The sequence below is a fragment of the Canis lupus genome, chromosome 17 (genome assembly GCF_011100685.1).
Source record: "Canis lupus familiaris isolate Mischka breed German Shepherd chromosome 17, alternate assembly UU_Cfam_GSD_1.0, whole genome shotgun sequence".
NCBI classification, from domain to species: Eukaryota; Metazoa; Chordata; class Mammalia; order Carnivora; family Canidae; genus Canis; species Canis lupus.
The window spans coordinates 29,053,330-29,065,978 of record NC_049238.1 but is presented as its reverse complement, the minus strand read 5'-3'; the positions used below and the strand labels follow the sequence as shown (position 1 = coordinate 29,065,978).

At 39.0% G+C, this 12,649-nt stretch overlaps 1 protein-coding gene across 3 annotated transcripts in view; it reads right to left on the bottom strand.

Moving 5' to 3' along the window:
• CRIM1 (cysteine rich transmembrane BMP regulator 1) overlaps positions 1-12,649 on the bottom strand; it is a 184,877-nt gene that overhangs the window by 134,913 nt on the left and 37,315 nt on the right. For 2 of the 3 annotated variants that reach the window (XM_038561256.1, XM_038561254.1), the window contains exon 2: positions 10,221-10,394. The exons of the other annotated variant lie outside the window; for it this stretch is intronic. In XM_038561256.1, the coding sequence (XP_038417184.1) occupies positions 10,221-10,394 (174 nt within the window). The remainder of the gene's footprint in view (positions 1-10,220; positions 10,395-12,649) is intronic. 3 annotated transcript variants of the gene reach the window in all.

The following is a 12,649-nucleotide window of genomic DNA, read 5'->3' as shown; positions in this document are numbered from 1 at the left end:
AGTAGAGAAGGCACAGCCCCTGCTGCAACACAGCATGCTTGGCTTCAGAAGAAGTAAGGATCAGAATTTGAGAGGTTATCTTTGTATTATTATTAGTTTGCTAGTTAAGTACATATATTCCATTATCAAGCATTGTATAATAGCAGATTTGAAAGGCCAAGTACTTCCCAAAGGTTTTTTCCCTAAAATGTTTTCTATCCTCACCCCATTTCTACCCGCCCTTCAACCAAATAATTATGGCATTGATAAACTGTAAGGACTTTATAAATTTTATCTATCATAATCTTACATTTTACAGCAGTTATATTTTGGGGAAACATATGATTTGACTTTCAGTACCTCTGATCCCATGAATTAATGATTACACTGGATCATTTTCACTACAGTCAATACTATAGTAGGAAATATCTGAGGATAATAACTTTTTTTAAATTTTTTTTTTTTATTTATGATAGTCACCGAGAGAGAGAGAGAGGCAGAGACACAGGCAGAGGGAGAAGCAGGCTCCATGCACTGGGAGCCCGACGTGGGATTCGATCCCGGGTCTCCAGGATCGCGTGCTGGGCCAAAGGCAGGTGCCAAACCGCTGCGCCACCCAGGGATCCCGGATAATAACATTTAATACTACGCAGTTCAATATAATTTTTGTGAAAAAAATCCACAGACCTAAGGCTTGAGATATTTTTCTAGTGTTTAGCAAAGATCAAATAGGTAAACTTCTATAAGGAATCATCTCCACTAAAAACGATTTCCTCAGCATCCAAGTCTTGCGATTTGTTTGGTTCCTCATTAAGTGATCCAATGTGTGTACTATGAAATGCCTCAATTGGGTTTTATTTTTTTGTGTTTTAATATTTAAATACTATTATATTTAAATATAATTAAAATTAAATATAAATATCTAAAAATATATTTATATAGAAATTTAATATATAATATATTCAATGTATATGATAGAAAAATTATATTTACTCTTATATTTAATTATATTCTTTTAATATTTACTTGGAAAAAAGTTTTTAAAATTATATAATAAAACCATTACCGTGTATTAACATTTGAAGACAGGCTTTATAACCTATGCTCTGTCTTTAAAAACAATAAAAGTAGTAGAAATCAACATTAAGTCCAATGATCACTTCAGGATAAGATGCTCTCCCACAGGGAGGCAGATTTGCATAAACCCTCTTGGCTGCTCAGAGTATAGTGAAGAACTGTCAGCACAGCTTCTCTTGGGGGCTCACTGGAAATGCAGACTCCCCAAGTCCTAGTCCAGTCCCTGCAATCAAAATCTCGGCATGTCCATTAAGCTCTCTCAAGTCTAAGGAACCTAGGAAACTCCCTGTGTGCATGATGCCCAGGCCTCCCCATGGACCCCAAGCCCCATGTGAGAACATGAGCCAGGGCAGAGCTGGGTGCCTTGTCATCCCTGTACTTGTATTATGGGATGGCAGCAAATGTCCCGCTACGGCTGGAAGTGAGTGCCTTCATCTAGCACAGTTCCAGAGCCTAGAGGGTCAAGGAGTTCTGTCGTACTATTTCAAAAAGAGAACCGATATTAAATAACGTGCCCATCTCCATTTGATCACATCTCCTTGAATGTTTTTTGTAAGCACCATCCCTACTTCCAGCACAAAACTTGAGAAAAAAGTTCTGTGAATAAAAGCATTCAGTATCCTATTTCCTTCTAAATACTAATTAAATTTTTGTCTACTGGCAAGTATTACAGATGGCGTCACAAGGCAGACTATCTGATGAGGCCACACACAGCACACGTTGTACTGTGGGCTGCAGAATGAAGAAAAGATGAGCAAGAATAAAATGTAGCAATTACATTTGTGTGAAAAAAAATAAGAGAAATGTAAAACACTAAAAATGAATAAGCTCATATAATATTAACATTCCTTGGGTACAACTGAAAGAGGAAATTTAGAGCACAGAAAATACTGAATAAAAATTGAAGCTCTGAAGCAATTGTTAGATTTTTAAAAACTGAAAAAAAAATTCTGTCAAACAGAAGTCATCTGTGTCAAAATTAGTTTCATGTCAGAAGATACAGCCCATATCATGTAAAAATCAATCTTCCTTTTGTTTTCGGAAGATAAAAAAATGCAGGAATCTAACCAGTTACATAAATTCTCTCATCTTCTTTCTAACCTTCAATTTCTGCCTAAGCACATATATTCCATGCAACATAAGTCTACAGAACAGATTAATGCTTCAAAACATCATTTAAGACATTTATAAAATATCTTTAAAAAAAATAAAAAACAAGCTCCCATTGCATATCTAAAATATGATTCTATTTATGATTCGGGTCATTTAGAAAATGGCCCCTAAGTTAAATGCAAAACAAAGTCAAACTGGTAGAATCTGAGATGTAGTGACACAGAGTGGACTCCATACGTACTTTTTGAATTAATAAATAAAGAAAGAAAGAAGATGAATGAAGAAAGAAAGCAGTAGCCTCAGAAGGTTCCAGACAATTTTGAGAGGATTCTTCTGGACCAAAAGAGTCAAAAACTCTAGTGCTGTTACTTTACTTTCCCATCCAACTGTTTACTCGTCTATAGTGTCCTACCCTGGACGGCTCTAATCTCAGGTGTGGGTCTGACCAGCTCCTGTACTCTCAAACACATTTAAAGGCTTTTTTGAATAAGGGAGTACAAATCAGTCAATCCACCAATAATTAATAATTAAAATGATATATTCCATTTCATACCTCCCACTATTAGAGGCACCGACACTTGTGTTTGAGGCTAACTCCAGCTGGCCGCCAGTGATGGTCTGTAGGCTTTCTCTCCCTGTACCATTATCACAAGGGTCCTTTCATCTCACCCTCAGTGTGCTAACACGGCCAGCCACATCTGTCCTCCAGGATGCACATTACTGTCACAAATGCTCATACTCCTCACACCGTTTACATACTCATTAACAGTAGCATGCTCTCCCTGGGAGATGACTCACAGTCCTTATCTCCAGCCAGATCTCTGAGTTTCAGACTCCTAAATTCTATCTTCACCTTGATCTCCATAGACACCTCAAACACAACTAAACAAACTCAATATCCACCTCATCCAACCTCCCATAAAGCTGCTCTTCTTGTGGTCCACATTCTAATAAAGAACACTGCCAAAGAGCCTGATCTTCCTGACCCTGAGCATCTATTCTGGCCATCGCACCCCTCGAGCACCTACCTTGACAATCACCTTCTCCTCTTCAAATTTAGCTGTCTTCAATTTTTCTCATGCTTCAAAGTCAATCAACTGCTAGACTGCATTAACCACTCTAATTTCCTCCTATTTGAACCCTTCTATCCATCCTCTCTTTTCTATCTCCAAGGCAGCTCTTACTCGTCCTCCTTTCCCTTCTGTTGAGCCACCCAATGCATTTCTGAGTTGGACTCAGTTCCCAATTCCTCCACAAAGCCTTCCTTGATTCAGCCATCTTATGAATGTTGAGTAATCTTGTCTGTTCAATATAAGATGATGTAAAGTATCACACACTAATTCTTTTTATCTTTCCTCTAAAACATCTTGTAGAGAAAAATAAATAAATACAGCCCCAAATTATAAACCATTTGACATTTCCTCTAAGTGCTTTTAGCTAAACTAAAGGGGAAATTTCTTAAACCCCAAGTGTCTTCCTTTTGCAAAATGTTCACTGTGTGTCTCCAAACAGGAGTAAGTTCCACATAATCTGTATTATTCCAGTAATCCACATAACGTGTGATACAGCAATGCCTAAAAAGTGTATTAAGAACACACTTGATGGGTCCCGCACAGATACCTCGTCAGCTAGTCTCCTCTGTGTGGACTGGGTTGATTTTATTTTTCTCTAGAATTTCCAACTAAGTTATACCTCCTTGTGGAAAGGGCTGATTTCCTCTCAGGGATATATATCTTTCTGGTCCTCAGTATACTTAACCATGGAGCCTGAATGTTACTTACTGAGTTAATTACATTAAAAATTACTTTAGTGACAAAGAGCTCTACTTGGGTGTCAGATTTAATTTGTCCAAAACAAAACTCTTGAATCTTCTTAAATCTATCCCGGCTTCTAGTACAAGGCACCACACTTTGCTTAAAACCTAAAAGCTAAGAGAACTCCTTGATTCCTCTTTCCTTCTTCCTCAACACGCAATCCATCAACAAATCTAGTTCCAAATTATATCTCAAATCCACCCATCCCTTCATCTCTAGCTCTGAAGTCTGAACCACCATAGCTCTTCCCTGAGCTACTGAAAGAACCCCTACTTGAGACTCTGTTCCCATTCTTGCATTTCATGGTCTCCCAAATCTCTGCTCCACCAGATTCATTTTTTTAAGCCACACAAATCATGTAATACTCTGTTCACAACTCTTTAATAGCTTTCCTATGTTCTCATCACAAAATCTGTTCACTTCACTGTAACTTACAAGGCATTATGTGATTTAACCCCCATCTTTCTCTCCCTCCCCCATGACATTCCAGTCTCTCAGACTTCTTTTTTTTTTTTTATAAAGAGAGAGCTCTTTTTTAATTTTTTTTATTTTATTTTACTTATTAATGATAGGCACACAGCGAGAGAGAGAGAGAGAGAGAGAGAGAGGGGCAGAGACACAGGCAGAGGGAGAAGCAGGCTCCATGCACCGGGAGCCCGATGTGGGATTCGATCCCGGGTCTCCAGGATCGCGCCCTGGGCCAAAGGCAGGCGCTAAACTGCTGCACCACCCAGGGATCCCCAGACTTCTTTTTCTTGCTATTCCTCCAACACACCAAGATAGCTTAGAACTTTCACACTTGTGGCTCTCTCTCAACAGAATTCTCTGTCAGATCATCCTAAATTTGATGCTTACATTCAGATTTTATTTTATTTTTTTATTTTATTTATTTTATTTTATTTTATTTTTTATTTTTATTTTTATTTTTTTTATTTTTTTGATAGTCACACAGAGAGAGAGAGAGGCGCAGAGACACAGGCAGAGGGAGAAGCAGGCTCCATGCATCGGGAGCCCGACGTGGGACTCGATCCTGGGTCTCCAGGATCGTGCCCTGGGCCAAAGGCAGGCGCCAAACCGCTGCGCCACCCAGGGATCCCCACATTCAGATTTTAATGCAAATACTCTCCCTTCATGGAAAACTTCCCTGACCTCTGTATGTAAAAGCAATTTTCTCACTAATTCAGTAATTCTCATATCATCCTAGCTACGGTTGTTCATTGCTATCACATTAGACAATATTTTCTGTTCATTTTTGTGTTTTCATGTCATCCCCCCCTTCTGAATGTCAGTTCCATGACAGCTGTATTTCTATCCACTAGATCTGTGCCCAGTACATATTTGGCACTCAATAAATATTTGTTGGATGAATGAACATTTGAATGTTTTCCAGGATGTTTTTCATCCTTCTCTGAACTTGGTTTTGTATTTCTGACTACTTTTTGATTTTATGACCACTCTGAAGTATAGTAATTTTTTAGAAAATAAGCTACTGACCACCACGTGGAGGCATATACACAGTTGAAGGTTTACCTTATTCACTGTATTGTTTAAATCCTTAGTAGCTATTCTGACTATAATTACTTAGCTCAGAGTGGCTCCTCCAGAGAACCTGGCACTTATAGGGACTGGTACAGTTCTCGCTAGTTTTGTCCCCGCCTCTGATGGTAGGTCAATTTAACTTTTGTGAAGCTCAGCACAACATATAGCAAATCAAAGATGAACAGAGAATGGGGCATAAAATTATAAGCTTTGTTAAGATCATCGTGGGAAGACCTTATAGGTCATTCCCTTTATCAGACTTCCTCCTCTTTGGAGAAATACAGAGGATTCTGATAAGCCATTCTGCACAGAACCATGGCTGGCTGTTACCCAGTGTCCTACAGCCTCTACGTTTGTGATGAACTGGTTTCATGGTGATGTGCTCATGTATTTTAGGAAAGAAACCATTTGGTAAAATCCAGGACCAACTCCTTTCCTTTTAAATGGATGTAAGTAATATGCAGGAACTTTTTTAATACCCAGAAATCGTCAGTATTCTTCATAAATCTAGAAGTATGAAATTGAAATGCCCTGCAATGACTTCCACACGGTTTTTTAAATGTTGCTGTGGTTATGTTTAGAACTCATGCTCAGAATTTACTCCTAAAGCATAGAAATGGAGACCCATGTTTTCTCGTTATGCTCTGGCAAGAATACTATTCCTGCACACCGCACACCTAAACAATATAAGCTGCCAAGAAGAATGGACCTACAAAGAAGGCTTTAGCTAGAATGAACTATTCATTTTCCCACAAAAGAACACCAAGAACCACGTCTCATCTACCAGGTTACTCATCATTACTGGATTCTTATCACTAGGCTCTGAAAAATCATTCATGCCCTACACAACCCTTACTCCCAAATCCTTCTACTGTGCATTCTAGAACTCGTGGTCTGTCATCACCACAATCCCCTCAGCCATCATGCTCCCCTCACCTCCATGTTTTAACTGAAACCTGGGTACTCCTTGGCTCCTCTGTCCCTTGAAGTCCTCTCAAGAAGGATGGCTACATTTTCCACACTCCACAAACCTGAGGGTAGGGTGGTGTCCACTCTGTTCTCACTGCCACTTTCAGATCACGCTGCCTTTTCCTCTTTAAAAAATAAAACCTCAGTCATGTGAAGCACATGCAATGAGACTCTGTGCCTGCTGCATGGAACTGTGTCGTCCCTATTCACTGCTTTTGTTCTTCCTGGCACAGGTTGCACACTATCAGCAACAATACTCTCCTGCATGACCCTCAATCTCTGGGCCCTTTTCCTTCTATCAGAGCCATACCAGGAAAAATCCTAACCCTGGGCAAATCCACCTCTGCACCTACTACTGCATCTGCACTGGAGCAGGAGGAAGCACACAAGTGGTTGGCTGACTGCCCTTCAAATGTATAACCACCAGCCTCAAGTAAGCCGTCAGCACTAGTGGGCAACCCTAATCTACTTCCCTGGTTAATGCACTCATCCCCTCTCTGAGATGTCTAGTTTACATTCTTCTCCTCCTCCTCAGTATTTCACACCTTGTCTCCCACCTCCTCTATGCCAGCTGATGACCTTGCCTTATTATGTCTGAGAAAAAGAAGCAGGTTTGCTCCTCTCTCTTCAAACACTTTGCTCCTGCAATCATGCCCCTTCTTACATTAACTGCTTTCTTGCTTTTTACTAGATCATTCTTGTCATCATTCAAACATGCTGTGATATCTCTCATATTTTTAAAGCCCCTCTTGACCCACTATCCCTAAAACAAACATCCCATTCTCCAGTTCCACTTCATCAGAAACATCTCAAAAGTATCCTTACCTCTGTGACTTGTACTATCATTCTTGTGCTATTTCAGATGGGGAACCCAGAATCATCTTTGTGCATTCTCCACCCTCCTCTATCTGTTAGGAGATACTGCAGATTCTTTCAGCAAAATGGTGTGCATCCATCTCTTCCTTGCTATTTCCCTACTAGCCCCCAGTCCAGTCTCTAGTGGCACCACATCTAAATAATTGAAAGGGCTCTTCTGTGGGCCTCCAGACCACAGTATCTCCCCTGCTAACCCACTCCATTATCACCTCTCAACCCTCATCAGCCCATCGTGGACTTCACCAGGTTCTGATTCTCTCTGCTCACAAACCTGCAATGGTTTCTGATAGTTCCTCTATCACCAGGCTGGAGCTCCCTTTGAGATGCTGAAGACACTCCATCATCCAGTCCCAGGCTGCTCCCCATCTTTATTTCCTCTAATCTAGCAACATGAAACCTTGCTCTTTTAGATCAGTATCCCCCATGTCTTATGAAAGTCATGCAAAGCTCACTTCTATGTTTCATTCTTTTATCTACATTGTCCTCCTTCCTAGAATCCACCACCATGCAAATTCTAAATTGTTCAGACTCTACCTCCTCCCCGCCACCTTACCCTGCAATTCCAGGTCACAATACAAGGAAGCATTCCAAGTCTCATTGCTAATAACAACAACTCAATTGTATATGGTTCTAGATCATCACTATTCTTTCATATGCAATATACATTTGGATAAAAGTGGGGCTTTCTCCTTCAAACTTGTTTCTCAGAAAAGGAAACCCCCTAATGCTGACTTAAAAAAAAAAAAAAAAAGATTTTTTTTTTTTAATTTATTCATGACAGACACAGAGAGAGAGAAAGGCAGAGACATAGGTAGAGGGAGAAGCAGGCTCCATGCAGGGAGCCCGATGTGGGACTCGATTCCGGGTCTCCAGGATCACACCCTGGGCTGAAGGCGGCGCTAAACCGCTGGGCCACTGGGGCTGTCCCCTAATGCTGACCTCTTATAAGATCTTGAATGTTGCAGGGTGCTTTATTTTGAGGAAACAAAGTACTCGTTGCAGAAGATACATTAACTTTAAATGAGATCAACTAGTTCTACTTTTTGATTATATAAGAGGCCATATGACAGAATCTGTTAAAAAAAAAAAAAGTAAAGAAATTTAATCAGCTATTGTAATTATTCCTGAGGGAACGCTCTCAAAATTGGAAGTGATGGGTCTTATAAACAGCCTATTTAGAATCACTTTAAAAACCAATGCCATTAATCTCCACATTGTAAAGATCATAAATATACCCCTAATTAAAAATGCAACTGTCCCACTTTTATGTGGAAGGACACTGAGTTTTGAACAAAACTTCTCACGATAACGTAGATTCGAAATCTGCTGCGTGTCGGATAGATAGCAGTGAAGAGGGTGTGCCAGGGAACAGGGTGTTAAAGGACTTAGGAGGTAGTCTGAACAAAGACGGTGACAGTGACACATCCAAAATGTTTGAAAAAAAAAAAAACCCCAAAAAAAACAAACCCAAGTTTGTGGCAAAGATAATCTAAACTGCTGTATTATTTTATATCGTGTGATTTTAAATATATATATATATATGTATATTTAAATAGATATTTGACCACTTCATCTATATCCCCGCAAGTTCATATGTTAAAATTGGCAAAATACTCTTTTTGAAGAAGCAATCAGGTAGAGACAAGGATGAGTAAAGAGCCACAGGATGGTAAAACTGAGTCAGGTAGCATGTTGTCCAATGTCACGATGTAGTTGAGAGAATACTTTTACATGGTCAGTCCTGGGCTTGTTACTGACCAATTGCATGGAGCTCAATTTTCTAATTTTCAAATTTAAGGGCCAGACTAAATGTTACCTAACATGCTCTGTACTTCTAAAATTTTATTTCTCTTGTTTCCTACTGTAATTTCTTTTTATGATTTAGCAAAATTGGTAAATATGATAGAAAAGCTATTTTAGAAGCTACTATAAATTTCTTATGCTTTATTACCATTTAAATATGCGTTGGAAACTTAATAAAAAACTTGAGTCCTGCCATACTGCCCTTAGAAGGTCTCACAAATCCTTGGTATTCCAAATCATGTTACTAATCTCTCCATCTTAGGATGATATCATTTTAGAGATAACAGGTAAACTTAAGAATGTCTTGTTCGGCTCTTTTTTTTTCCTCAAGAGGAACATGGAGCTAAGATAGGAGTACCATGCTGGTCTGGGGCCTTATTCTTTGTTAATCCTGGTTGCAAGCCATGGTACAAGCTCTGGGCATGCAACTCATTATCACTGTAGCTAGGAATCATACTTCTAAGTCTCCAATCTTTTGTCTAGATTTTATGCAGGAATGTACAAAAAATATAGGCCATATTAGTATAATTTTGTTATTTTAATGTAATTTCTGACTTCATTCCACAGGCAAAACACCCCATGACCTATCCACACCTATGTGGTTTTGCCATGCTTTAGCTTTGAACAGAATCCTTTAACCATCACTGTGCAATTCTCCCATCTCTGCTAAAGAGACACACTTTCTTGCCAGATGAGCTGCATTTCTTATTAGCACTCTCCTCATGGAGCACCATGCTATGGTAAATCAAGCGGAATGGACCTGGTGACAACAGATGTCGATCTCAAGCACACCACTTGTGAAATCATCCAGAATGCAGAGGTGACCTAGGCAAGCTGGCATAAACTACCCTGCTCATGAGACCACAGCATTACCAATTCCACAGCCCCCAGGAAACACAAATGCACAGGCTCACACACATCATCACATCAGTACTTGGTCAACTTTATGCATTTTGTTTGGGATCATAAAAGCTACCAATCCCTGTAAGCGTGTCTTTGCCTCAATAGTATACAGTGCTAGGCCTTACAATTGTGAGAATCAGTACTTACCTTCAATCCTCTTCAAAGCTGAAAGGCACATATCCTTCCTTGGAAACTCAAAGGGATTGTTGCAGGTGCGAATGGTGTCACATTCGCATTTCCCATTGATTATATTGCAGCCAGACACAAGATTTTCATTGCAGGGTTCAAAACCAAGCAGCTGGTCATCATCCCAGTTCTCATCTGTAAAACAATTAACAACCACAGAATATTTGCTTGCACCTTCATTCAAAGGTCTGTTTAAAAGCAAAAATGTGCAAAGATGTCAAGTTTAACGTGATATTGATTGACACCCCAATTTACAAAAAAAGGTGGTTTTGGCTGCAATTTGACAAATGAATGAAATCCAACTCCCTAATAAGTGAGAAAAAGGAAATACAGCCATACATGTAGACATTAAATAACCACATACACAAATGCATATGATCAAAAACCACCACTTCTCTTATGTGTTATTTTAAACAAAGATTCCTGGATTTGCCTACTTTCAATAAAACTATAGGAAACACTTCTGTCAATCTGATTCAAATATACCTACAGTTTTTTTTAGTCCATCAGGTAAAGACTAGCTTTGGGTTTAAAACAGCTGCAACTTAATACATCAAGACAGCTAATAAATGTAAAACCTCAGACACCACCAAAAGAACGGATACATACAATGGTGGAGATTCTCCAATGGATTTCAGTTCAGATGATAATGTCCACCACCACCCAAAACCAAAGCCAGAGATGACAACAAAACTGAGGGCTACAGCTTAGTAAGAAGCTGAGGAAGTCGTATGCTGAAGCTGAGACCAAATCACTATCCTGGTCATGGAATAATAGTAGTAGACTATTTTTTTTTTAATAGTCGTAGACTATTAAGAAACAAAGCAGAATTCAAAACTACTTTCATGAGATCCAGCTCAAATGTAACAAGCATGAAAAACCCATAGGCTGACTCAATGCTTAATGCTATTCCTCATAGTTGAAACACTTCTTACAGGAAATCATACTTTTTATCATGTCTTAAACTAGATACTACCTGTTAAATAGTAAACATGTTTCTGATAACCATATCTGGAGAGAATTCTTAAGAGTTCTTGAATTTAAGATATCTTAAGCCTGTTGCTCAAACGAAAGCAGTTATAAAGCCATCTTAATGTGTTTTCATAGAAGACAGTGTAAACAGATGGCTATAGTTTTTTTAGAGCTAAATTTTACTTCTGGTGACATCACTAACTTACCACAAAAGACTGTTCTCCCTTGTTAAAATAAATAATTTTCTTGTCAAGGGGTCTTTAGAAAGATATCATAATACAAAGAGCTTCACAAATTCTTTGAAAACCTCTTCTGTTCTGATTTCAGAAGGTCAGATTCACTTAACTTGATCAAAGTCTCAGCTCTTAGTAAAATGGTTTTAGAAGTTTAAACAAAACACAATATGTTTTAAGATGTTTTCCTGTTTACATTAAACACACAAAGGTACATTCCTACCTTCAAGACAACAATGAAATTACTAAATTGTCCTGAAAGGAAAACCAGAAAAGAACATAATAAACAATTCTACATGGGAAAGTAGGTGATAATTTAGTCTTCAACTATAATATATAATACATGGCACACATAAATGATTTCCCATCTCTACATTTATTGGTTGAACATGCTATTAGTACCACTCTTGTAATCCTGTTCAGTGAGATTTGTCATGAAGGAATTTTTATGACTTTATACCCAAATTTGTAGCCAAAGTTAGTTCAAACCTAGGAACTTAAAAACTTGTAAGAAATCAAGTAATATTTGATCCACTGGAAAACTATTTCTCCTTTCTCTTTTTCCCCATCATATTCAGAGAAGAAATCTTTATTACTATTATTTATATTGATCTATCACCAAATTGAGTGGATTCTCATGATTTTTTTTTCCCACGGCAAACTTCCTTTCGCTCCATTAGAACTTGAACTCCCTGAAGATCTCCTTCTCCTCTCCTGAAGGACTGCATCCTCTCTCCTGTCTCCCTGCCACCATCCTCTTGTCCCTCCACTACCCATTTCCCCCATGCCATCATCAGAATCCTCATCCTCAAAACACAAACCTGCTCAATGGTTCTCTCTTGCCAATAAGGAAGCCCAAACTTCTACGGTAGAAGAATAGGTTCTTCATGAAACGGCTTGTACTTCTACAGACTCCTCTTTCACCGATCCCTCACATATCCTAGTGCTCTAGCACACTAAGATTCTCACTAAAACCCTTAATAACTGCTTCCACACCTTTGCTCATAGAATCTCTTCTGCCTAGAACACCTCCCCTTCCCGCCTTCCCACGATGACTCCGATTCATCCATCAAGACCCAGTTCAAAAGCTCTTTTGGGAAGTCTTCCCCACTATGAGCTGCTCTATTTTTCACGCTCCCTCAGGCATGTGCACAGATCTCTAGTCCCCTATGGTAATGGCTTTAT